Source organism: Schistocerca americana, chromosome X (assembly GCF_021461395.2).
Source record: "Schistocerca americana isolate TAMUIC-IGC-003095 chromosome X, iqSchAmer2.1, whole genome shotgun sequence".
NCBI lineage: Eukaryota > Metazoa > Arthropoda > Insecta > Orthoptera > Acrididae > Schistocerca > Schistocerca americana.
Window position 1 is genome coordinate 191869203 of NC_060130.1, and position 24679 is coordinate 191893881.

The window sequence follows — 24679 nt, forward strand, 5'->3', positions numbered from 1 at the left end:
AAGCCTGGTTTTCAATAATATTGGCAAACACAATTTGAATGTCTTCTTACGTAGCAAAGTATCTACCAATGAGTCAAATTTCTTTTCATATTAAAGTACATACCATGGTCTTTATACTGGTGTCCCAAGATGAAGTTTCCAGAAGAATGTGGAAATAGAATTGATCAGACTAATTATAACTCACCTCTCTGGAGACCTGAAGAAAGATGTTTGTGGCCACAGATTTGCTTTTGATGAAGAGGTGCATGTCTGGGTACAATCATGGTTTGGTAGGCAACCACAAACATGTTTCTGTGATGGTATTGACTGTGTATCACATAGTGGGTTAAGTTTATCAACAGTTATGGTGATTACTTTCAAAATAATGAACAGTTTACTTACTTTTTCCATCTGATTTCCAGGTAAATTCATTACATTTTATATTTTGTACAAAGTGGTAACAATGAATAAAATTATAAACATGTTTGCACATACTTTTTTGACCATATACGCTATAATGAAATTTATTTTGGAAGCTTCAAAATGGCTGACAGTTCTTGCAGTAACTCGCGGAATGGTATTCTGTGTGCACTCTACTGGGACAACATTCAGGAATATGACAGGAATGATCATTTGGGGGAAAAAATAAAAATCTAGTGAACTTGGGCTCTGAAATGCATACCTTAAGATCTGTGAGCACTTATTCAATAGAAGAGATACATTTCCCAGTAGTAAAGATGTACATATTCTCATAGAGCTTAAGGAATGCATTTTAGAGCCCATGCTTACTAGACTTTTTTCCTTGGAATGGTCCTTCTCATCATATCCATGAATATTGACAAATCCTCTTGGGACACCAGTATAAAGGCCAAAAGGCCATGGTATGTACTTTAACACTGAAAAAAATTGAGTCATAGGTAGATCCTTTGCTACAGAAGAAGATATTCAAATTATAACCATGTTTATGGTTCATTTTACAAGTGCTGGAATAACCAAAGTGATCATACATTCATCATCAGGTGGATATATTTAAATTAACAGAGCATAATATTGATACTGTTCCATCTACTTCAGCAAGCTGTGGAACCTGAATAACGATTTTTTTCTTTTGCTGGAATTCCCTTCCTCCTTTTAACATTCACATGAGACAAGCCTGAAGTTTTAATTATTATTTTGAATTTGAAAAATATGTGAAGACAAAATTGTTTCATCTGTGTAAGTTATCTGATTCTGCATTACCCGAAAATGCATTTCACCTACAAGTAAATCCCATAGTATACAGACATTGCAAACACAAGATAAACACAGTGGGGATAATAAAGGAATAAAAACTTACATCTTCCCCATGGTCAGATACACCACTTATAGTTTTATCTTGTGCACTATCAGTGATTGGACTATAAAAAGAACACTGATGAGTACTTTTAGAATGCCCATGCCATTGCAGGTGACCCATTTCATTCTTCAAGATTTCATTTTGTTTTTTCAATAGGTTGTGCTCTTCCAGGAGTTTCTGATATCCATCTCTATCTTTGCTCAGCATCAGCCTTTTTAGCTCAACACAAGCCTGTAGATTCTCTACTAAAATTAAAGAAAATTATTGCATAACATCACTAAAATATATACCATTTAGGGTAGCATGTCTAGTGGAAACAATTAACTGCAGTATATCCTTAAAAGGGTGTCTTCATTTTAGCATACATAATATACTAGTCTCAATAAATGTTGATAGCATCAAAAGAAGCATTATTGGAAATACAAATCTGAGTGACTACAAAGTAAGTGTATACATTTTTTTAGTGCCATGGACTAATAATAATACAAACATGAATCATTCTGATAAATTTAAGCTCAACTATAATCAGATAGTGAATGATTAACCAAAAACAAGCATAAGTCACCAACTGAAAAAACTGTTGCTCTTCTGCATAGTTTTACACTCCTGTATACATAGTACAAGGTGCTGCTTTTGTATTCAAAGGAATTTTTAACACAGAATACTGACAGTTAAAAATTACACACAAAGTCTTATCAATTTTGAATATTACAGGCTCAATAATGAAAAATAATGGGCCAGAATGAAGTCCTCAAATGAGTTTAAATGCAATGTCATTTTTCCAAGAATGTTGTTTCAAGATTGAACAATGTGTGAGAATAGAAGAGATGAAAGTATTTATTAGTGTCACTTTCCACACAGTAGCTGCTTGATGTCAGCTAGGTAGTTCAATCACAAGCTTTCCTGTGGATTTTTTAAAATGTGAGTGGCAGAATAAATTGTTATAAGAATGATTATATTTGGCATCTGCAGGCTTTTCTTCTCCCATCAATATGGGTCTGAAATATTACAATGAATTAACAATTACAATTAAGAATTAACAATTGCATGAAATAAATACAGCCTGATATCAAAGTTGGTCCAAACATACAGAGGCATTCACTACCAAAGAGAACTTTATACACATACAGCTGAGGAAAAGATACCAATGTGTTTAGCACACTCTAAAGATATGAGCCTATATCAGGCTAGGGGTATCATAAATCCCATATGCTCTCCTAAATAACATCTCAGTGAAAGTGCCTTAGAAATGCCCCTGTTTGGCCTGTTACCAACTATTAAGTGTGCATCTACATTCTGTGATTCTGTGGATAACTGATAAGCAATGGTGTCACATTGTGGTGTTGGAGACAAGTATGGAACAAATGGGAGGTTGAGGTATGGTTGATGGTCTCCCAAACCTAGCATAAGGTGGGAGACACCTCAACCACAGCCACCCACCCCCACCACGAAAGTAGTTGAAAACATTATGTTATTGTTATTGTTGTTGTTGTTGTTGTTGTTGTGGTCTTCAGTCCAAAGACTGGTTTGATGCAGTTCTCTGTGCTACTTTATCCTGTGCAAGCCTCTTCATCTCTGTGTAACTACTGTAACCTACATCCTTCTGAATTTGCTTACTGCATCCATCTCTTAGTCTCCCTCTATGATTGTTGCCCCACACACTCCCCTCCAGTACTAAATTTGTGATCCCTTGATGTGTCCTTCCAACAAATCCCTTCTTTAATTCAGTTGTACCACAAAATTCTCATCTCCCCAATTCCATTCACTCTATACTCAATGTTAACAAATATCTCTCCTTCAGAAATGTTTTTCTTGCCATTACCAGTCTACATTTTATATCCTCTCTACTTCGACCATCACCAGTTATTTTGCTTCCCAAACAGCAAAACTCATTTCCCAATCTAATTCTTTGAGCATCACCTAATTTAATTCTATTACATTCCATTATCCTCATTTTGCATCTTATATCCTCCTTTCAACACACTATCCATTATGTTCAACTGTTCTTCCAAGTCCTTTGCTGCCTCTGGCAGAATTACAATGTCATTGGTAAACATCAAAGTTTTTATTTCTTCTCCCTGGGCTTCTAATTCCTACTCCAAATCTTTCGTTTGTTTCTCTTACAGCTTCCCCAATACACAGAATGAATAACATCAGGGATAGGCTACAAGCCCATCTTACACCCTTCTCAACAACTGCTTCCCTTTGGGCACCTTAACTCTTACAAGTGCTATCTGGTTTCTGCACAAATTATAAATAGCCCTTTGCTCTCTGTATCTTACCCCTACCACCTTTAGAATTTGAAAGAGTGTATTCCAGTCAACTAGGTCAAAAGCTTTCTCGAAGTCTACAAATGCTATAAATGTAGGCTTATCTTTTCTTAACCTATCTCTATGAGAAGTCGTCATATTGAATCATGTGTTCCTACATTTCTATGAAAACCAAACTGATCCTCCCCAAGTTGGCCTCCACCAACTTTTCCATTATTCTGTAAAGGATTCATGTTAATATTCTGCAACCGTGACTTATTAAGCTGATAGTTCAGTAATTTTCACACCTCTCAGCTCCTGACCTCTTTGGAATTGGAATTACTACATTCCTCTTGATGTCTGCAGTTATTTCACCTGTCTCATCCATCTTGCTCACCAGATGGAAGAGTTCTGTCATGGCTGGCTCTCCCAAGGCTATCAGTAGCCCTAACAGAATGTTGTCTACTCCTAGGGCCTTATTTTGACTTAAGTCTTATAGTGCTTTGTCAAATTCTCCATGCAGTATCATATCTCCCTTCTCATCTTCATCTATGTCCTCATCCATTTCCATAATGTTGCCCTGAAGTACATCTCCCATGTATAGACCCTCTACATGCTCCTTCCACCTTTCTGCTTTCCCTTCTTTGCTTAGGACTGGTTTTCCACCTGAGCTCTTGATATTCATACAGGTGGTTCTCTTTTCTCCAAAGGCCTCTCTAATTTTCCTGTATGCAACATCAATCTTACCATTAGTAATATATGCTTCTACATCTTTACATTTGTCCTCTAGCCATTCTTGCTTAGCCATTTTGCACTTTCTGTCGATCTCATTTTTTAAACATTTGTATTCCCTTTCACCTACCTCATTTATTGCATGTTTACATTTTCTCATTTCACTGATTAAATACAATATCTTTTATGTTACCCAATGATTTCTATTACATCTTTTTACCTGCTTGGAACTCTTCTGCCTTCACTATTTCATCTCTCAAAGCTACTCATTCTTCTTCTACTGCATTTCTTTCTCCTGTTCTTGTCAGTCATTCTCTAATGCTCTTTCTGAAACGCTCTACAACCTCTGGTTCTTTCAGTTTATCCAGATCCCATCTCTTTAAATTCCTGCCTTTTTGCAGTTTCTTCAGTATTAATCTACAGTTCATAAACAGTAAATTGTGGTCAGAGTCCACATCTGCCCCTGTAAATGTCTTACAGTTTAAAACTGGTTCAGAAATCTCTGTCTTGCCTTTGTATAACAATCTGAAACCTTCTGGTGTCTCCAGATCTCTTTCACGTATACAACCTTCATTCACAATTCTTAAACCAAGTGTTAGTTATGATTAAATTATGCCCTGTGCAAAGTTCTACCAGGCAGCTTCCTCTTTCATTCTTTTCCCTCCAGTCTCCATTCACCTATTACTTTTCTTTCTCTTCCTTTTCCTACAGTCGAATTCCAGTCCCCCATGACTATTAAATTTTCATCTCCCTTAACTATCTGACAAATTTCTTTTTCCTCACCATACATTTCCTTAATCTCCTCTTCATCTGCAGAGCTAGTTGGCATATAAACTTGTACTACCATGGTGGGTGTGGGCTTTGTATCTAACTTTGCTACAATAAGGCTTGCACTATGCTGTTCATAGTAGCTTACTTGTGTTCATATTTTGTTATTAATTATTAAACCAACTCCTGCAAAGCCCCTATTTGATTCTGAATTTATAACACTGTATTCACCTGACTAGAAGTCCTTCTGTTCCTCTTGCCACCGAACTTCACTAATTCCCAGTATATCTAGCTTTAACCTATCTACTTCCTTTTCGAATTTTCTAACCTACCTGCCTGATTAAGGAGTCTAACATTCCACACACTGATATGCAGAATGCCAGTTTTGTTTCTCCTGATAATGACATCCTCCTGAGTATTCCCCACCCAGCGATCTGAACGGGGGACTATTTTACTCAAGAGGATGTCATCATCATGTAACATGCAGTAGAGCTACATGCTCTTGTAAAAAAAATTACTGTTTTAGTTTTCTCTTGCTTTCAGCCATTCACAGTACCAGCACAGTGAGGCCATAGTGGTTGATTTCACAAAGCCAGATCAGTCAATCATCCAGACTGTTGCCCCTGCAACTACAGAAAAAGCTGCTGCCCCTCTTCAGGAACAACATGTTTGCCTGGCCTCTTGACAGATACCCCTCCATTGTGGTTGCGCCTCCATTACAGCTATCCACACGAGGCATGTAAGCCTTCCCACCCATGGTAAGGTCCATGGTTCATGGGGGAGAAAACATATCTGACAAAAAACCAATTTCATGGAGAACAACAGGAAACCAGTCCAACTGCCCATGAGTCGATTGTCAATATTAGAGGCAAAGAATTAAAGCCAGGAGGGGGCACTCTACCAGGTTGTGTGTACTACTGTCTGTAAGGTCCCATAACCACAATGTGGAGGTAGCTTGTTACATGAAGTAAAGCTGTGAGTTAGTCTGGTATGAGTGATAAGGAAGTGACATAGAACAGTAGAGTCCTTCTGGGAGGGATGGAAGGAGGAGTGGCATGTAGCAGTAGTCTCCCTTATAGTGTGGAGTTTATTAGAAGGGGCAGTAGCCCACCAGATGTTCCAACTCAGTCTGAGCAGAGACTATTTGCACTGGAAAATGTCCATCTGGGGTGATCAAAGTATATGTGGGCATTTAACTGCTTTTCTAGTCAAATGGTCAGCCAGTTCATTCCATTGGATAGCCACATGACTTAGAGGTCAGAGAAAGACAACTATGCAGGCAGTGTGACTAAGGTAAGAGAGGTTATAAGTAGCCAATATTACAGGATGACAAGAACAGCATTAGATAAATGTCCAGAAAATTGCTCCTTGAGCCACAAATTAAAGAGCTATTAACGGAGGCCAGTTTCAGAAAACTTAATGCTCTGTTAATGGCTATCAGCTCCACTGTGTGAACACTACATGTTCCTGGGGCTGAATGTAAAAGCACATGTCATCTTGTCTATGGTTTCAGAGCATAAATGAGAGGTAACACCCTGATACTAAAACTCAAAGTAACAGATGCTGAAAAGTCATGGTGGCAATGTAAACTCTACAACCATGAAACAGATTGGTCTTAATTCATAGCTTGGGTATTGACCAAAGGGGAGGATGCAGGGAGTATGTTCTCAAGAAGTTAAGTGGAGATCCCGGCACAGGGCTGTGAGACATGCGCCAACTGGTAATCCTATCAGGGGGTTGGTGTCAGGAGATCAAAGCCAAAAAATATGTTGGGTTAGGTTGATTTGGGGGAAGAGACCAAACTACGAGGGCTATCCACAAAGTACATTACATTTTGGAATTAAAAATAAATAAAGTATTGGAATTTTTTTTTACTATATACATATGAAAGCCACACTTAAATACTACTTTTCTACATAGTTGCCATTTAAATTAAGGCACTTATCGTAGCGATGGATGAGCTTGGAAATTCCTTCGTCGTAAAATTCGGCCACCTGCACCTTCAACCACGTGGTTACCTCTTCTTTTGGGACAGAAAAGGTGTGATTTTTGTGGATTTCCTGGAAAGAGGCACTACAATAAACTGTCAAAGGTATTACCAAACTCTGCACAACCTCAGAAGAGCAATACAAAACAAGCGCAGGGGAAAGTTGGGCTCAAAGATCTTGCTGATTCACGATAATGCCCGGGCCCACACGGCAAATGCCACTCGTGAAGTTCTCGAATCTTTTAAGTGGGAGTTGTTTCCTCATCTGCCGTACAGTCCTGACCTGGCACCGAGCGACTTCCACTTATTCCCAGCGATGAAGAAGTGGTTGGCTATGCAGCGTTTTGATGACGACGCACAGCTTCAAGAAGAGGTAACCACAGGGTTGAAGGCGCAGGCGGCCGAATTTTACGGCGAAGGAATTTCCAAGCTCGTCCATCGCTATGATAAGTGCCTTAATTTAAATGGCAACTATGTAGAAAAGTAGTATTTAAGTGCGGCTTTCATCTGTATATAATTAAAAGAATTTCCAATACTTTATTTATTTTTAATTCCAAAACGTAATGTACTTTGTGGATAGCCTTCGTATAAGGTCATTGGTCTCATTGGATTAAGGAAGGATGGAGAAGGAAGTGAACCATACCAGCATTTGCCTGAACTGATTTAGGAACATCACAGAAAGTCTAAATCAGGATGGCCAGACAGGGTATGAACTGTCGTGATCCTGAAAGTGGGGCCAGTGTGCTAACCACTGTGAGACTTCTCTCGGTCAAAAATGTGTGATCATTTGGATGATTAGGGAAATGTCTGATGGTAACAGCATAAGTGAGCAACAGTTGGTACTGTCAGAAATAAAGAGGGAAGATTCTTGCTTCAGCAAGAAGTGTGTCTAGGGAACTAGTCAGGAAGGTGCCAGTGGCCAGTCTTACCCCATGATGACTGACTGGATCTATCAGTTTCAAAATGTAAAAGGGTGCCAAAACACAAACCTGGCAACCATAGTCCAACTGTGGCAATAGCAGGGCCTGATAAATACAGAGAAGAGTAGTGCAATCAGCACCTGAAGAGGTGTGGGCAAGAAAGCAAAGACTGTTAGTCTTTAGTTGACAAATATTGTGCAGCCAAGTCAGTGTTGAGGCTAACTGACATATCTGTCAATGGACAAAGGGGTTTTTGCCTAGCTTAAGAACTAGTATGATGATACTACCTAACCATTGTGAAGAGAAATATGGTTAAAGATCCTCAGTACATGGAGCAACTGAATAATATTCATTCAGATGTTGGATCATCTCATAATGAATTTAATCAAGGCCTGGGACCATACTGTGAGATGAGGAAAGTGCCTGAAGTAGCTCCAATGCAGTGAAATGTTCATAGTGCTCCCTACATTCATTTTTACTGCATTTAATTAGATAGTGAACCTCAGAATTTAGTTGCCTGAAAGGGAGGATGGTGGATTTCCTGGAAAGAGGCACTACAATAAACTCTCCAAGGTATTGCCAAACTGAATAGGCATTGCAGTTTCTTTGGTCCACCATGGCACATACAATGGCGGAGGCAACATTCAGAAAGAGGAATAGCAGTTCCAGCAGCATGGGAGATTGTATCAAAGACATCTCCCACAACCTTGTTGAAGCAATCTGACAAACAGGCAACATAGATGATAGCAAAAGCATACAACTGTCATTGGTTCTCTGAAGTGCCAAACATGGTTATTGGTCCATAGGGCTGTGACAAGTGATAGGACACTGAAAAATGGTCACTGTACGAAGCTCATTGGGTACAGGCCATTCTAGCGAAGCCATGAGCTTAAGGGAAAGAGATCATAAGGTCAGCAGCTGAATAGGCGCTATGGGAAGCAACAAAGTGGCTAGGAGTATTGTCATTGAGGGGAGACAGACCAAGATTGGAAAGAAGTTAGCTAATCAGAAGGCCTAACCAGAAGAAATGGAACTTCCCCAGGGCATGATGATGTGCACTGTAATTGTAAAGTAAGAGGAAAGGGCGGGACTGATTGGTTAACTGAGAGAGTATGGGACCAAACGGTGAAGTCATCAGTCCCGCAATTCCAAAGGAGGTTACATTAGAAAGAGAGTCCACTAGAAATGAAAAGCTTCAATCAGAGGAGCAAAATTATAAAAGAATGAACATTAAACACACACAGTATAAGCATAAAAGGTGAGACCAAACCTAAAAACTGGAAAAAGGGAAAGGGGGGGGGTGGGGGGGGGTGGAGGCAGTCATGGGATCACAAACCGTGAAGACTGCAAAAGGAGTCCCAATCACAACCAACCTGCCCCTGCTCCAAGACAAAAGGAGAACCTCATAACTGGAAATAAAACCACTTCCATAGAGTAATGTGAGGACCAGGTCAATCATCTGTGAATCATCCGCTAACATTAAAGTTAAGGAAGCAAGGATACTATACTTAGCACGAAGGGTCGAAAGAAGGGACATGCCACCAATATGCGAGATTTCGCCAGTCTGGCGTCACAACCACATTGTGGGGGGAGGGTCGTTATGTAGGAGGAAACAATGGGTGAGCCGGGTATGGCCAATAAGTAAACAACATAAAACAGTGGACTCCTGAGAGGGGGCCGAAAGAAGTGCCCCAAACTGCAGTAGAGTGCTTGATTGTGCGGAGTTTATTACCATGAGCAGTAGCGCTCCAGATGGCATTCCGCTGTTGGGCAAAGAGAGATTTGACATAGATCCACATATCCGCAGTTGGAATCGTGAAAGGAAAAGGGGGTAAGTATCTGCTTCTCTAGCCAAACAGTCAGCCACTTCATTCCCTGGGATTCCTCCATGACTTGGGACCCAGACAAAGATGACTTAACAGGCAGCATGCTCAAGGGCAGAGAGAAAGTCATGGATGGCGGAGACCAAGGGGTGATGAGAGTAGCATCGATCAATAGCCTGAAGGCTGCTCATGGAGTCTGAACAAATTAAAACACTATGGAGGGAGGCCTGAGAAACAAAAAAGGAGGGCCCTGTAAATGGCTAGAAGCTCTGCTGTAAATACACTACATGATCCTAGCAACAAATAGTGCTCAAAGCTGGTAAGAGACGTGAAAGCATATCCCACCTTATCAGTAGTCTTAGAACCATCAGAGTAAAAGATGGTGGCACCCTGGAACTCTGCAAGGATGGCACATACAAGATGCCAGTAAACCATAGGATCAACATAGATCTTAGGACTCTGGAAGAGAGTGCAGATGGAGATCCTGACAGAGGGTAGTGAGATGCATGCCAACTGGCAATCCCACCCTTGGGCAGGTGTTATGAGGGAGACATTTCTCATTGGTGAAGACTGCAATGTATAGAGGATGGCCAAGGAAGTGGTGAATGGCAACTGCACAGGAAACAAGGAGTTGGCTCTGTTGGATGTCTATGGGGGGAGGGGAAATTCACGCTTATGTGAGGAGACTATCAACAGGAGTAGTGCAAAGGGCACCAATAGCCAGATGCACCCCACAATGATGGACAGGGTCAAGGAGTTTCTAAGTGGAAGGAGCTGCTGAACGATAAACCTGACTACCATAATAGATAATAGAGTCTGGACAAAACCAGAGCATGGGGGAGAAGGAGGAGGAGGAGGAGGAGGAGGAGGAGGAGGAGAAGAAGAAGAAGGAGAGTGGAATGGTCTGCACCCCAAGATATGTGGGCCAGGAGGTGGAGAGCAGTAAGCTTCCGTATGCATGTAGTTTTTAGGTAGTGAATGTGGGGCAGCTATGTCAGCTTGTTATCAAAAATAAGGCCCAAGAAACGGGACTGTGTTACAAAATCAAGGAGCTGGTTGCCTATGTAAAGTTCTGGTTCAGGGTGTTGTGAGTTGACAACAAAAATGCATAACCTGCGTTCTGGAGGAGGAAAACGGGAAGTCGTGGGTGGTGGCCCACACAGAGGCCCATCGGATGGTGCCTTGGATCTGGCACTCAGCAGACGTCATCGAGTGGGAGCTGCACCAGGTGCAAAAATTGTCAACGTTTAATGCCAGGGTAACTAGAGGCCCAACAGAGGTCACAAACCCATTAATGGCAGTGAGGAAGAGAGTAACATTTAGCACAGAACCCTGTGGTGAAGTGCCAACTTGAACTCGGAAGAACCAGTAAGATAAAAACTCGCAAATAAAAATCTGAAGAGGACCATGGAAGCCCCAGTCATGGAGTGTAACTAAAATGTAATGGCACCAAGCCATGTCATACACCTTATGTAGGTAAAAGAACAGTGGGACAAGGTGCCAGCAGTGAGTAAAAGCCTGTCAGATGGCTGATTCCAATCAGAGTAAATCGTCAGGTGAGAGAGTGGGGTGGGGCTGGGGTAAGGACGAGGAGGGAAGGGGGGCATGGTAAGAGGAGGAGGAGGAGGAGGAGGAGGAGGAGGAGGAGGAGGAAAGGAAGTAACAGAGGCAAAAGTTGAAGATAGTGATCCCGGACGGAGTCTCTCATACTTTTGGCGAGCCTCAGTGTAAGACAGGCAATCCAGGGGCTTATATTCTTGTATCTTCTTTTCTCTCTTGTAAGCCGAGCAGTCTGGTGAGTGAGGGGAGTGGTAGTCAGCACAATTACCACACACATGCAGTGGAACAAGGGCTTCCCTCATGGACGGTGTGGTCACAGTCACCACACAAGGGGTCCGCCGTACAGCGGAAAGACATATGCCCAAAACGCAACCCCCAAGAGCACCACATAGGTGGAGGGATGTACAGCTTCATGTCACATCTGTAACACATAACCTTAACCTTCTCTGGGAGGGTATCCAACTCTAAAGCCAGGATGAAGGCGCCAGTATTGGTGCAGTTGTCTTTGCAACCCTTCTGCACACGTCGGACAAAATGAACACCATGCCACTCCAGATTAGCCTGGAGTTCCGCATCAGTTTGCAGGGCAAGATCCCTATAAAAAAATGACTCCCTGGGTCATATTCAGAGATTGGTGAGGAGTGATAGACACTGGGACATTGCCAAGACGATCACAGGCACAAAGAGCTGCAGATTGGGTGGCAGAAGTAGTTTTGATCAACACGGAACCCAATCACATCTTACTAATCGACTCCACTTCACCAAACTTGTCCTCTATATTTTCCACAAAAAACAACGGCTTTGTGGTGGTGAATTTGTCCCTCCTATCTGTCCTAGTACAGATGAGGTAACAGGGAAAAGGTTTCAGCTCCATGGGAGCCTGGCCCTCCTCCCATGGTGTAGCCAGGGAGGGAAAAGTTGCCAGGTCATGTGAGACAGCATTTAAGAATCCTTCGCCATTTGAAGAGATGGCTGTGTGAGAACAGCCAGATTTTTGCAGCTTTCGCCAAGCATCCGCCCTGATATCACCCACTGCAACCAGGGGCTCTCCCCATGGGCGTCACCCAGTCACAGCAAGGGCCATCTGGCACAGTGGCTGTTGCCAAGAGTTCCAATGCTCCAAGAAGACAAGCAACTACTCCTTGGCATACACGGGGAGGGAACAACTGAGGTATCAGCAGTGTGATCCCTGTGTTGTCAGGGGGCTCAGCCATATGGGTACATAACAGTCCCACCACAAGGACTGGCTACACGTGCTGGTGACCTAGCAGTGTGGAAGGGGGCTAGACTGGGAAAGAGAGAGGGGAACTGAGAAGGGAGAGGAATCCACACCGTAAATGCTAGGGAGGGAGTTCTTCCCCATATGGCTCACAATAAAAACAGGAAATTTTGAAGTGGAGGTAAAACCTCAAGTGGGGACTAAAACGTCAAAAGGGTGAAAGAACGGGCAAAAGGAACAAAATTGCAACCAATACAGGAAACCAGGAGAATAGCCAGGTCAACATAAAGCAGAACACCAAGAGAGGGGAAGGAGGTGGCAACAGGGAAGGAGCAGGGATAGGGAGGGAGGGGGCAGGGAGAAGGAAAAGCAGTGAGGGAATGAAAAATGAGCTGCAATAACTCGGGGCCTCATGTGCACCACACACAAACTCACGAAAGAACCATGAGCCCCCTGGAGAGGAAAGATGGGAGGGGGAGGGGAGTTGTTGGATTAAGTTGGTCATCTGAAGGTAAATAATAGCCTGCCTTGGATGTGGTGGTGATTGCTGAGGTCATTCTCACATGCACTGCAATTGCTTCCACTGTAGTACAAACAGAAATTCACACATTGATGGCATGATAACAATGCAGCATTGGGAAATAGTCATCAGTGAAGCATGTTTGTTATAGAGCAACACGAATTGTAGAAGATGAGTAAATGAGATAATGTAGTTCTAGCAGGTGACAGTAATATCCATTACGGTTTGATTAGATCATCATGTGCTGGGTGTCCTGATTAGGCTAGAAGGGCCAGAAAGATCAGTTGTGCCCCAGAATCACTACCTGTCATCAGTGGGGATGGAATCATATTGATTAACATTTGTTCCATATCCAAATGAGTGGAGAGATCTGATGCCTCTGGAGTCACTGGAATGGCCCTCTCCTGGTATTTCCCTTCTGCTTCACAACCTTTGGTCACTGACATTCTTGTGAGGACTTATCAAAAATGGTTCAAATGGCTCTGAACACTATGGGACTTAACTTCTGTGGTCATCAGTCCCCTAGAACTTAGAACTACTTAAACCTAACTAACCTAAGGACATCACACACACCCATGCCCGAGGCAGGATTCAAACCTGCGACCATAGCCGTCGCGCGGTTCCAGACTGTAGTGCCTATAACCGCTCGGCCACACCGGCCGACGAGGACTTATCCACAGCAGTTGTGGATAAGGATGAAGGGCAGACAACTCTGGCACCCCCAGGATGTGGCAACTCCAGGCAATAGTTGGTGTCAAACCTCTGACCTTGGGGTTTCTGGAGAAAGGGGTCCCGAGAGGGAGCCCTGCTAGAGGAGAGAGCTGCTTCTCTGGATGGGAGCAGGATGTGGTTCCCAAAGATGGGGCCATGGAAACCATGAGAGAAGGGCAGAGGCAGGATGTAAGTATTCATTTTTTTTAAGCATCAATATATGACAGGTGCTCAATTTTTTATATTTTTGTACTTTTTTTTTCTTTTTTAAATTTGGGCAAGTCAGTAAATGTGGAGGATAGTGTTTTTTTTTTTTTTTTTTTTTTTTTTTTTTTTTTTTTTTTTTTTTTTTTTTTTTTTGCAAGTGAGACACAAAGAATAAACCACCATTTGACTGTAAATTACTATATTTTTCTTCTGTACTACCTATATTTCACATTTTACATAGTTATTGAGTACAATGCTAAAAGCTCTTACACCATTAAGACATCATATCTAGTTATATCTGGTTTTTCACCATATATAATGTGTTAATTGTCGAAGAACTTTTAGCATTGTACTTGATAATGGCATAAAATCTGAAATATAGATAGTACAGAAGAAAAATACAGTAATACACAGTCAAATGGCGGTTTTTCTTTTAAAAAATACTGCATGACTGTGACTCAGCACAATCAAAAACCTTTTACAAAGGTGGTTGTTTAAAAGGCTCTTCATGGAATGGCCATCTACAGTTGCCACATTTTGTGGCATGTGGCAGGATGACATATGACCAAAGCATACGCATTGGAAGGACCTCGTGGGTGATAGGACATAATGTTTCATTTCACACCTGTACACCATGATTAACTTCCTCTGGGAGGAGATTTGCTTCAAATACTAAGATGAAAGCAGCTGTATCTGTTCGGTTATTCTTTGGACCTTTTTGTACATGCAAAAAAATGGAAACCATGCCATTTGAGATTAACCTATAGCTTCTTGACTATCTACAGTGTAAGGTTTCCTTGGACCGGATTAGAGATTTACATGGGGCAATAGAGAGTAGTCAGGAGTACTGATTGCCATGCAGTGGACCTGGGTTAAATTCCCAGTACTTCTGGGATTTTTCCTTGGTGGGAACACTGGAACAGGGTTCACTCAGCCTCATGATGCCAACTGAGGAGCTACTTGACCTAGAAGTAGTGGTTCCAGGTTATGAAAACTGACAGTTGGGTCAGCCATGTGCTGATCTGACACCCCTCCATTGCACATCCAATAGTCCCATTGACTGAGGATGACACAGCGGTAAGTCAGTACTGACGAGCCTGCCAGGGCTCAAGGACAGAGTTCAACTTAGTGAACAGTCATTGGTAAGCTACCCAGTCGTCCACATGTTTAAAGAGCTTGAGATTGTGCAGCAGAGGTGGCCTTAAAAGTGATCCATTGTGCATTTCTCACAGGGAGTCAACTACAAATTTATCTTCAATTTATTCTACACAGCCGGCCGAAGTGGCCGTGCGGTTAAAGGCGCTGCAGTCTGGAACCGCAAGACCGCTACGGTCGCAGGTTCGAATCCTGCCTTGGGCATGGATGTTTGTGATGTCCTTAGGTTAGTTAGGTTTAACTAGTTCTAAGTTATAGGGGACTAATGACCTCAGCAGTTGAGTCCCATAGTGCTCAGAGCCATTTGAACCATTTTGTCCTACACAAAAATAATGGTGATTTCACTGTAGAAGTATTCCCATTTACTCTAGTACATACCAGGTACCGAATAAATTTTTTTGCTCCCAGCTGTCTGGCCCATTAGGTAGACAATGTGGGGAATTGTTTTTGTGTTTTATTCGTCTCATGATGTACATTTGCAATCCATTTGGTTTGCATATAGGAGACATGTCAAAAATCTATAAAACAGTTACAATGATTTTTACATTAATAAATAATAGCACTATAATAAATAATAACACTATAAGGATATTTCTTAGAACGTGTAACACATTGTCCAGCTCAAAAATTTCCAGTTTGTCCTGCATGAATTCATCCACTGAGTACTAACACTTCCGTGTCAGTACCTCATATAGCTTTGTTTTAAGTGAGTCTAAATTCATCTGCATTAACTTGTTCCCTTTTAATTTATTACAAATTTTCATTCCCACGTATTGAGGTCCCTGGGCATACAGTCTGATATGGTGGGTGGGGAGCATAAAATTTTCTGTTTCTAGTATCACGTGAATGGACAAAATGGTTTCTCTCAAATAATTCATGTCTGGTGTACAGAAATATAATAATCTCATAAATGTATAAGGATGGCAGAGTTAATATTTTAAGTTTTCTAAATACTGGTCAGCATGGTTCTTTGTGATTTGCACTGCACATATTTTGTATGATTTTTTCTGTCCTTTTAGTATCTGCACTATTTGTCGAGTTACACCAAAAAACAATACTATACCTAATAATGGATTCAAAGTAACTTGTATATGCTACTTTTTGTGTGTCCATGTCAGTTGCAGTTGATAATATTTGCATTGCAAATGCAAAGCTGCTCAGTTTGTTTGCCAGGTATTCAACGTGAGCCAGCCAGCTCAAATTTTTATCTACATTTAAACCCAAGAACTTGACTGAGTCAACTTCTTCTATAGGTTTGTTGTTGTGTACAATCTTAGTCTGCTCATATTTGGACTGTTTGGTTTTGAACTGCATCATGCGAGTCTTAGATACATTTAGATTCCACCCATTTAGCTGAAACCAAGTTTCTAAAGCACTGAGGTTACTGATCACAGATTTGGGAATTTTTTTCTGAATACTGATCTTCAACTAAGACAGAAGTATCAACTGCAAACAGAACTGATGGGGAGCTGATATTTAATGGTATGTGATTAACATAAAAGAGAAACAGGACTGAGCATAATATGGAGCCTTGTGGAACAACAAGAATTTTTTTTTTTTTTTCCAGTCAGAAAAATAATATATGCCATTTGAAGAAATGATAACTCTTTACTTTCTGTTGGATGAGTAGGATTTAGGATTTAAGCCATTGTAGGGCACTGCCACTAATGCCATATTATTCAAGTTTGTAAACAAGCAATGTATTGTGTACAGAATCAAACACCTTTGTGAGGTCGCAGAAAATTCTTGCCATCTTATTTCTCTTGTCTAATGATGTACTTATTTTCTCAATGAAACTGTTTACTCCGTCTATAGCGTTTTCCCCCTGCTGAAAACCAAACTGATTGTTTAGAATAACAGAATATTTTGCAATGAAGTTTTGGATTTGTGCAACAGAAAGTTTTTCAAATAAAATATTTTAGATAGGACAGGGAGAATTGAGATAGGATGATAATTTCCCATGATCTCTCTTGATCCCTTCTTGAAGAGTGGTTTGACTTCAGCATATTTTAGTTCCTCTGTGAAACAGCCCTCTTCAAAACATTGATTCATTATTTGAGCTAGTGGGTTTGCAATTTTATTGTGTACTACAATAGATTGGGGGGCCGTGCTCACCATGCATGTACTAATGGAAGAGTTATGAGCCTCTTGGGGGTTGGGGTGGGTGGGGAGGTGGGGGAAGGGGACAGCAAGTGGCATGGACAGAGTGGCAGCATAAAAAGTAAAAGAGAGGAAGGAAACAAAGGGGTGCAAATGAAGGAGATAAACCATAGAAAAGAGGTATTAAGTGCTGATGATCCCAAGTAAGTAATCTCATCTGCAAGCTGTATGTCAATATTACAGATCTACAAAATTTAACTGATCAAATAACTTTCAAATTTAAATAAATAAATCAAAGTAGAAACAAAGTAAAATAATGTTGGTGAAACTTTGGTATTTATGAATGACATATGTTTAATGTGCTACTGGTTTACCTGCTGCTCCAAACTGATTAGATTTTATTCTCTCATTTAATTTGTCAAGCTCAGCTTTTAATCTAAGATTTTCTTTATTAATTCTTTCTACTTCTTCTGCTTTTTCTTTTTCAAAATGTTCCTTTTCATTAATTATAGTCATTTTTTCTTTCCTTTCATTTTCAAGCAAGCTTTTCAGAGTTTTTAAGTCTTCATCCTTTCTCTGCAACAAGGCAACCATCATTTTTTTCTCTGTCTCCACAACTCTCAAGGCATCAAACTTTCGTTTCATTTCGAGTAATTCTATCTGTGCCATCCTTAAAGCATTGTTCTCTCTAACCTGCAAACAAATAGTAAACAAGCAATTTTCAATAACAAATTGGTATCATCTGCATTACTGGTCAGCAATATGACCTCACATTCAGGAACATGCATAATATCATGAATGTGAAAAGAAATCCTACCTTCAGATGCCATTTTAACTGAGTTACAAATAAATTAAATTCAAGCTATAACACAGAAACAGTCACAACATATTGCAAAACCAGGTAAAGAACCACAACAAAGAGCAGCTAGTTGTTGATACAGGATTTCCCTGAGAGAAGCTCTGTGACAATGCTGTATCCTGCTACCAGTGCATGTGACATATATAATAGAGGGAAACATTCCATGTGGGAAAATTTTACATAAGAAACAAAGATGCTGTGATTTACCAAATGAGAAAGCGCTGGTAGATAGACACAATAAAAAACACACGAACACTCACACAAATTTCAAGCTTTCGCAACCCAAGGTTGCTTCATCAGGAAAGACGGAAGGAGAGGGAAAAACGAAAGGATGTAGGTTCTAAGGGAGAGGGTAAGGAGTCATTCCAATCCCGGGAATAAAAAAACTTACCTTAGGGGGAAAAAAAGGACAGGTATACACTCACCTTAAAACCCACATCCTTTCGTCTTTCCCACTCCTTCCGTCTTTCCTGATGAAGCAACCTTGGGTTGCAAAAGCTTGAAATTCGTGTGTGTGTGTTTTTTAATGTGTCTATCTACCACCGATTGGTGACTGCCCCTGGGAGGCGTTATGCATGGAGCAGAGCTGACTCTCTCTGTTTATCCAGTCGTACTTTTTACACTCATTGTTCTGTGTCTCGTGTTGTGTGGATTCGTGAGAGGCCTATTTCTGTTACTGTTCTGGGGTTTATGAATAAAACATTTATTTGTGTTACTTTGATAAGTTTCATGCATTACTAGGTAAAGTCAGGCATTGAATCATTCCCTAAACTACATGCCTACAAATGACATCTATCAGAAATCAAAATAAAAGCTTTTTCAAAAGAACTAGAAAAACAAAGATGGGATGAAGTGTATAAGAAAACCAATGTGGATATGAAGTTCTCTAAATTCTCCACATTGTTTAAATTTAACTTTGAAAAGGAATTTCCAAATGTATGCATGTCTGTATCAACATCACACAAAAACAGATGGATAACAGCAAGTATTAAGAAAGAAGTGCTCCCAAACACTTAAACACCTCAGTTCCATGGAAAAGATTCGCAATGATCCAGAATTCATAAATTTCTATCATAGATACAAAAAGATCTATAAGAATGGGCTGATTGCTGCAGAAAAGTCATTTAATGATAAAATAATATATAATGCAGAGAATAAAAGCAAAGCAGTCTGGGATGTTATAAAAATAGGAATGCAGAATAACATACTGCTAAGGGAGCGGGATAAAGTAATAAATGATTGACAGCACTTAGCAAACTATGTAAACTAGCATATTTGAAGTATTGCAGAGACAAAAATTCCCCCAAATAAACATAACACCTGCAAATAATGTTGCACTAAGCATGGCGATGTTACTTCCAACCACAGAGAATGAAGTCAGTAAAACAATTCAGAAACTAAAAAATAAAAAGTCAGTAGGTTTAGATGAAGTAGCAATGTGTGTACTGAAACAATGGATAGGGATTATACAAGGCCCCTTAACAAATATAATGAATGAATCCTTCACATCAGGGGCATTTCCAGAGCAGTTAAAACAGGCAAGAGTTGTACCTTTGCTTAAGAAAGGTAATGCAGAAGACATAGAAAATCACCAGCCCATTTCCCTGCTGTCGGCATTCTCAAAAATAATAGAAGCAATTATGAAAGACAGATTAATGAATTACCTGAATAAATACAATCTTTTCAGTTTGGTTTCCGAAGTGGCAAAAATACGGAGTCAGCCACATTAGAATTCACAAAAGTTGTACTTAACGCCCATGATAAAGATGAGTGTGCCACAGGCATATTTTTGGATCTTTCAACTACTGAGGTCATTAGTGCCGAGTCAAAAATGTAAGTGCACACATAATTTGGTACAACTCAAGGGGGGGGGGGGGGACACAAGAAAGTTCTTACAAAGACACAGATAAAATAATTAAAAGAGTTAGATGTCTTTGGATAAGTCCGTCAAAGTAATAAAACAAAGAACACGAACAGCTGCTCGAGCGTCATCAGCTAAAATTTTCTGTAGTGTAGAGGGCAGAGACAGGACAACACGAGATTGAGTAAAATGGGGACACAACAATAAAACATGGCGCACTGTCAATGCATTACCACAAGGGCACTGCAGGGCGGGGTCACCAGATAGCAGGTAGCGGTGGCTAAACCGGCAATGCCAAATCTGCAACCTGGCCAAAATGACTTCCTCTCGCCGAGATGGTCGGGAGGAGGTTGTCCAAGCTGTTGGGAATGGTTTTATGGCCCAGAGCTTATTTTCTTGAAGTGACTACCAAGTATCCCACCATAATGACACAAACCTCTTACTAACAACCCCACTAATGTCAGATGATTGGACACAAAGGGCGGATGGCCGAGGCAGGAGGACTGCAGCCTTGGCCACAGCATCAGCAGCCTCATTCCCAGGCACTTCTACATGGCTTGGAACCCACATAAAGCTAACTGGAGAGCCATCATCAGCAAAAGAATGGAGGGATTGCTGGATCCGTTGCACCAAGGGATGGACCGGATATGGAGCTCCATGGCTCTGAAGAGCACTGAGTGGATCAGAGCAGAGTACATACGGAGAATGGCGGTGGCGGCGGACATACTGAACGGCCTGAGAGAGAGCAAAAAGCTTAGCCGTGAAGCTGGAACACTGGTCAAAGAGCCGGTATGTAAAGGTGATGTTCCCGACGACAAAGGAACAGCCGACACCATCATCAGTTTTGGAGCCATCAGTGTAAATAAAAGTGTTACTGGTGAGTCGCGCACGAAGTTTGACAAACCGCGAGCAATACACTGCATCCAGAGTACCCTTCTTCGGGAGTGAGCTGAGGTCAAAATGAATGTGAACCGGAGCCTGGAGCCAAGGTGGTGTCGGGCTCTCACCCTCTCTGAAGGTGGTAGGGAGGGCAAAATCCAATTGTTGAAGCAGGCGACGAAAGCGGACTCCAGGGGGCAGCAGGGCAGACACATGCAACCCACACTGACGGTCGAGAGAATCGTCGAAGAAGGACTGATAAGAGGAATGGTCGGGCATTGACAACAGCTGGCAGGCATACCGACAAAGCAGTATGTCATGCAGGTAGGTCAATGGTAATTCGGCAGCTTCAGCATAAAGACTCTCGACGGGACTGGTATAGAGATCTCTGGTTGCAAGACGTAACCCCCAATGACGGATGGAGTTGAGAAGGTGTAAGAGGTATGGGCGAGCAGACGAGTAGATGAGGTTCCCATAATCCAGCTTTGATCGGACTATGGACCGATATAAGCGAAGCAGGACAGTGTGAACCACTCCCCAAGATGAACCACTAAGAACACGTAGGATATTCAGAGAACGTGTACAACGGGCAGCCAAATAAGAGACATGCGGAGACCAACAAAGTTTCCTGTCCAGTGTGAGCCCTAAAACCTTTGTTGACTCCATGAAGGGAAAAACAACAGGACTGAGATGTAAGGATGGTGGAAGGAATGCTTTATATCACCAAAAGTTGATGCAAACCGTCTTCTCTTCAGAGAACCGGAAGCCATTAGCCGCACTCCATGAATATAGGCTGTCAAGACAACGCTGAAGGCAGTGCTCCAGGAGGCATGTTCTCTGGGCACTGCAGTAGATCGCGAAGTCATCGATGAATAGAGAGCCGGAGACGTTAGGTGGAATGCAATCCATAACGGGATTGATCGCTATGGCAAAAAGGGCTACGCTCAAAACGGAGCCCTGAGGCACTCCGTTCTCCTGGAGGAAGACAGACAATACGGAACCCACATGTAGCCTAAACATTCGATCTGTTAAAAATGAATCAATAAAAAGGGGCAGGTGACCACGTAGGCCCCAACTATGCATAGTGCGGAGGATACCTCCTCTCCAACAGGTATCGTAAGCCTTCTCCAAATCGAAGGGGGACTATAATCTTCCAGATTCAGCGAGCGGAAGGAAGGTCGCCGAGCCTCTTCGGCCTCTTTTCTGGGAAGGAAGGCAGGGTGGTAATGGGCGGAGCTTGAAACCTCCGCAAAAAAACAGCCGAAGGCATTGGAGACATCCACAGGGTCTACAAGTACCTCATTACCTGAAGTCAGGCCAGGTATCGAGGAGTGGGCCTTAATGCCCCACAGCCGCCGCAGGCCGCTCCAGACGACAGAAGTGGGAGTTTGTGAAAGAGGCCCAACAAGCTTTTTTGCCGTCTTTGATGACTCGAAGACATTGCACTCAGAGTCGTTTGTAATTAATACAATTCGCCAGTGTAGGATGGCGGCAAAAAGTGTGTAAAGCAGGTCGTCGAGCACAGATAGCATCTCTGCAAGCCTCATTCCACCAGGGGACTGAAACGTGATGTGAAGAAGAGGTAGTACGAGGAATGGAACGTTTGGCAGCATTGATGATAACAGCCGTGAGGTATTCGACCTGACTGGCACAGCTGAGAAAATCTTGGTCTGGAAAAGTCGCTAGGAAGGAGTAAAGTCCCTAGTCAGCTTTTGGTATGTTCCAACTCGAGGGAAGTGGGGATGGGGTGTGGTGCAGGAGACGAACAACACAGGGGAAATGGTCGCTCGAATAGTTGTCAGAAAGGACATACCATTCGAACCAATGGGCAAGATTGGTAGAACAGATCGAGAGGTCCAAGTGGGAGTAGGTATGAGTAGAGTCTGAGAGGAAAGTCGGGGCACCAGTATTGAGGCAGACAAGATTGAGATGGTTGAAAACATCCACCAAGAGGGAGCCTCTCTGACAGAATGCAGGAGAACCCCAAAGGGGATGATGGGCATTGAAGTCACCAAACGATAAAAACGGCGGAGGAAGCTGAGCAAACAGGTGCATCATGTCAGCCCAACTAACTGCGGATGCCGATGGACTGTAGACAGTACAAACAGAAAAAGTAACGGCACAAAGAGTAATACGGACAGCTATTGCTTGGAGTGGGGTGGTCAATGGGATGGGATGGTAACAGACATCGTCCCAAATGAGCAACATGACCCCACCATGAGCTGGAATACCGTCCACAGGGGTTAGGTCAGATCGCTCGGAGGTATAGTGGGTAAAAGCAATACGGTCAGTTGGGCATAACTTCATTTCCTGGAGACCAATGACAAGTGGACAGTGCAGGCGGAGTAGCAGTTTTAATTCCTCCCAATTAGATCGAATACCTCTTATGTTCCAATGTAACAGAGCCACCGCGAGTCAGAGAAAGGGGGAACGAAACGGGGGAGAGCCGGTCACCTCGATGGCCGCGGAGGGCCAGGTTTTGAGGTAACATCGCTACAACCGTTGGGAGGCGGATCCTGTTCCATCGAGTCGTCGCCAGCTGCGGCCACATTATTGGGTTGCACAGGACGGGCAGCATTGTCTGCTGGCAACAGGCCTGCTAAGCGCCTGGCAGCCGAGCGTCCCGGCGAAACTGATGACATCCGGGAGCAGCGACTGTCAGATGGAGCATCAGACGAAATGCGCCGGGGTGGAGAGGGGGATAAAGACTTCTTCTTGGAGGCCTTCTTGGAAGACTGATGAGTCACAGGGATGGTGAGCTGTGGGGGCTGGACCCAAAGAAAGTCTTCACGCTCGGGGTCCTTTTTTGAATGCCGGACCTCGGAAGCTGGGGTTCGTAATGTTTCCCTGATGGACGCCTGAGAAGAGGATCGCTTCTCAGGACGACGACGACGACGACGACGACGACGACGACGAGGATGAGGAGGAGGATGAGGATGAGGATGAGGAGGAAGAGTGGCCCCTGGGGCAGAGGGGGCAGGGGCCGCGAGGGAGGAGGATTTGGAAGGGAGGGATGTGGGAGGCGGAGGCATAGACCCCGGATGGGGTGAGGAAGTGGAGGGGGGACAGGATAGGGGTGAGGATACTGCAGAAGGAGTGGACACGACTGAAGCAACCGACATTGTCAACATCACGGGATGGAGGCGGTCATATTTCTTCCTGGCCTCAGAGTAAGACAGACGGTCCAAGGTTTTCAATTCTTGTATCTTCTTCTCCTTCTGATAGGCGGGGCAGTTGAAAGATCTAGGTGAGTGGAGGCCAGGACAATAGACGCACTGAGGTGGTGGGGTGCATGTATGTCCCTCATGAAGACGACATCCACAATCGCCACAAAGGGGCTCAGCTTCACACCGGGACAACATGTGCCTGAAACGCAAACATTGAAAGCATCGCATAGGAGGTGTGACGTAAGGTCAAACATCGCACTGGTAGCACATCACCTTTACCTTCTCCGGGACAACATCCCCCTCGAAGGTGAGAATAAAGGCCCCAGTGTCGACGCAATGATCTTTGGGGCCGAGCTGGACTCGCCAGATGAAATGCATGCCACGGCGCTCCAGGTTGGCCCTGAGCTCCTCATCTGATTGCAGCAGGAGGTCCCGATGGAAAATAATCCCCTGCGTCCTATTGAGCTCCAGATGTGGGACAATGGACACTGGGATGTCCCCTAGTTGGTCGCATGCCTGGAGTGCCACCGACTGTGTAGCGGAGGTGGTCTTTATGAGAATGGACCCCGAACGCATTTTACTAAGAGCATCAATTTCTCCGAAGATATCCTTGATATGCTGTACAAAGAACATGGGGTTTGAGGTGG

General features: G+C 42.7%; 1 protein-coding gene across 1 annotated transcript in view; it reads right to left on the reverse strand.

Moving 5' to 3' along the window:
* LOC124555899 (unconventional myosin-Va-like) overlaps positions 1–24679 on the reverse strand; it is a 145651-nt gene that overhangs the window by 109882 nt on the left and 11090 nt on the right. Inside the window, exon 2 of the mRNA XM_047129958.1 lies at positions 17641–17959. Coding sequence (XP_046985914.1) covers positions 17641–17959 — 319 coding nt within the window. The remainder of the gene's footprint in view (positions 1–17640; positions 17960–24679) is intronic.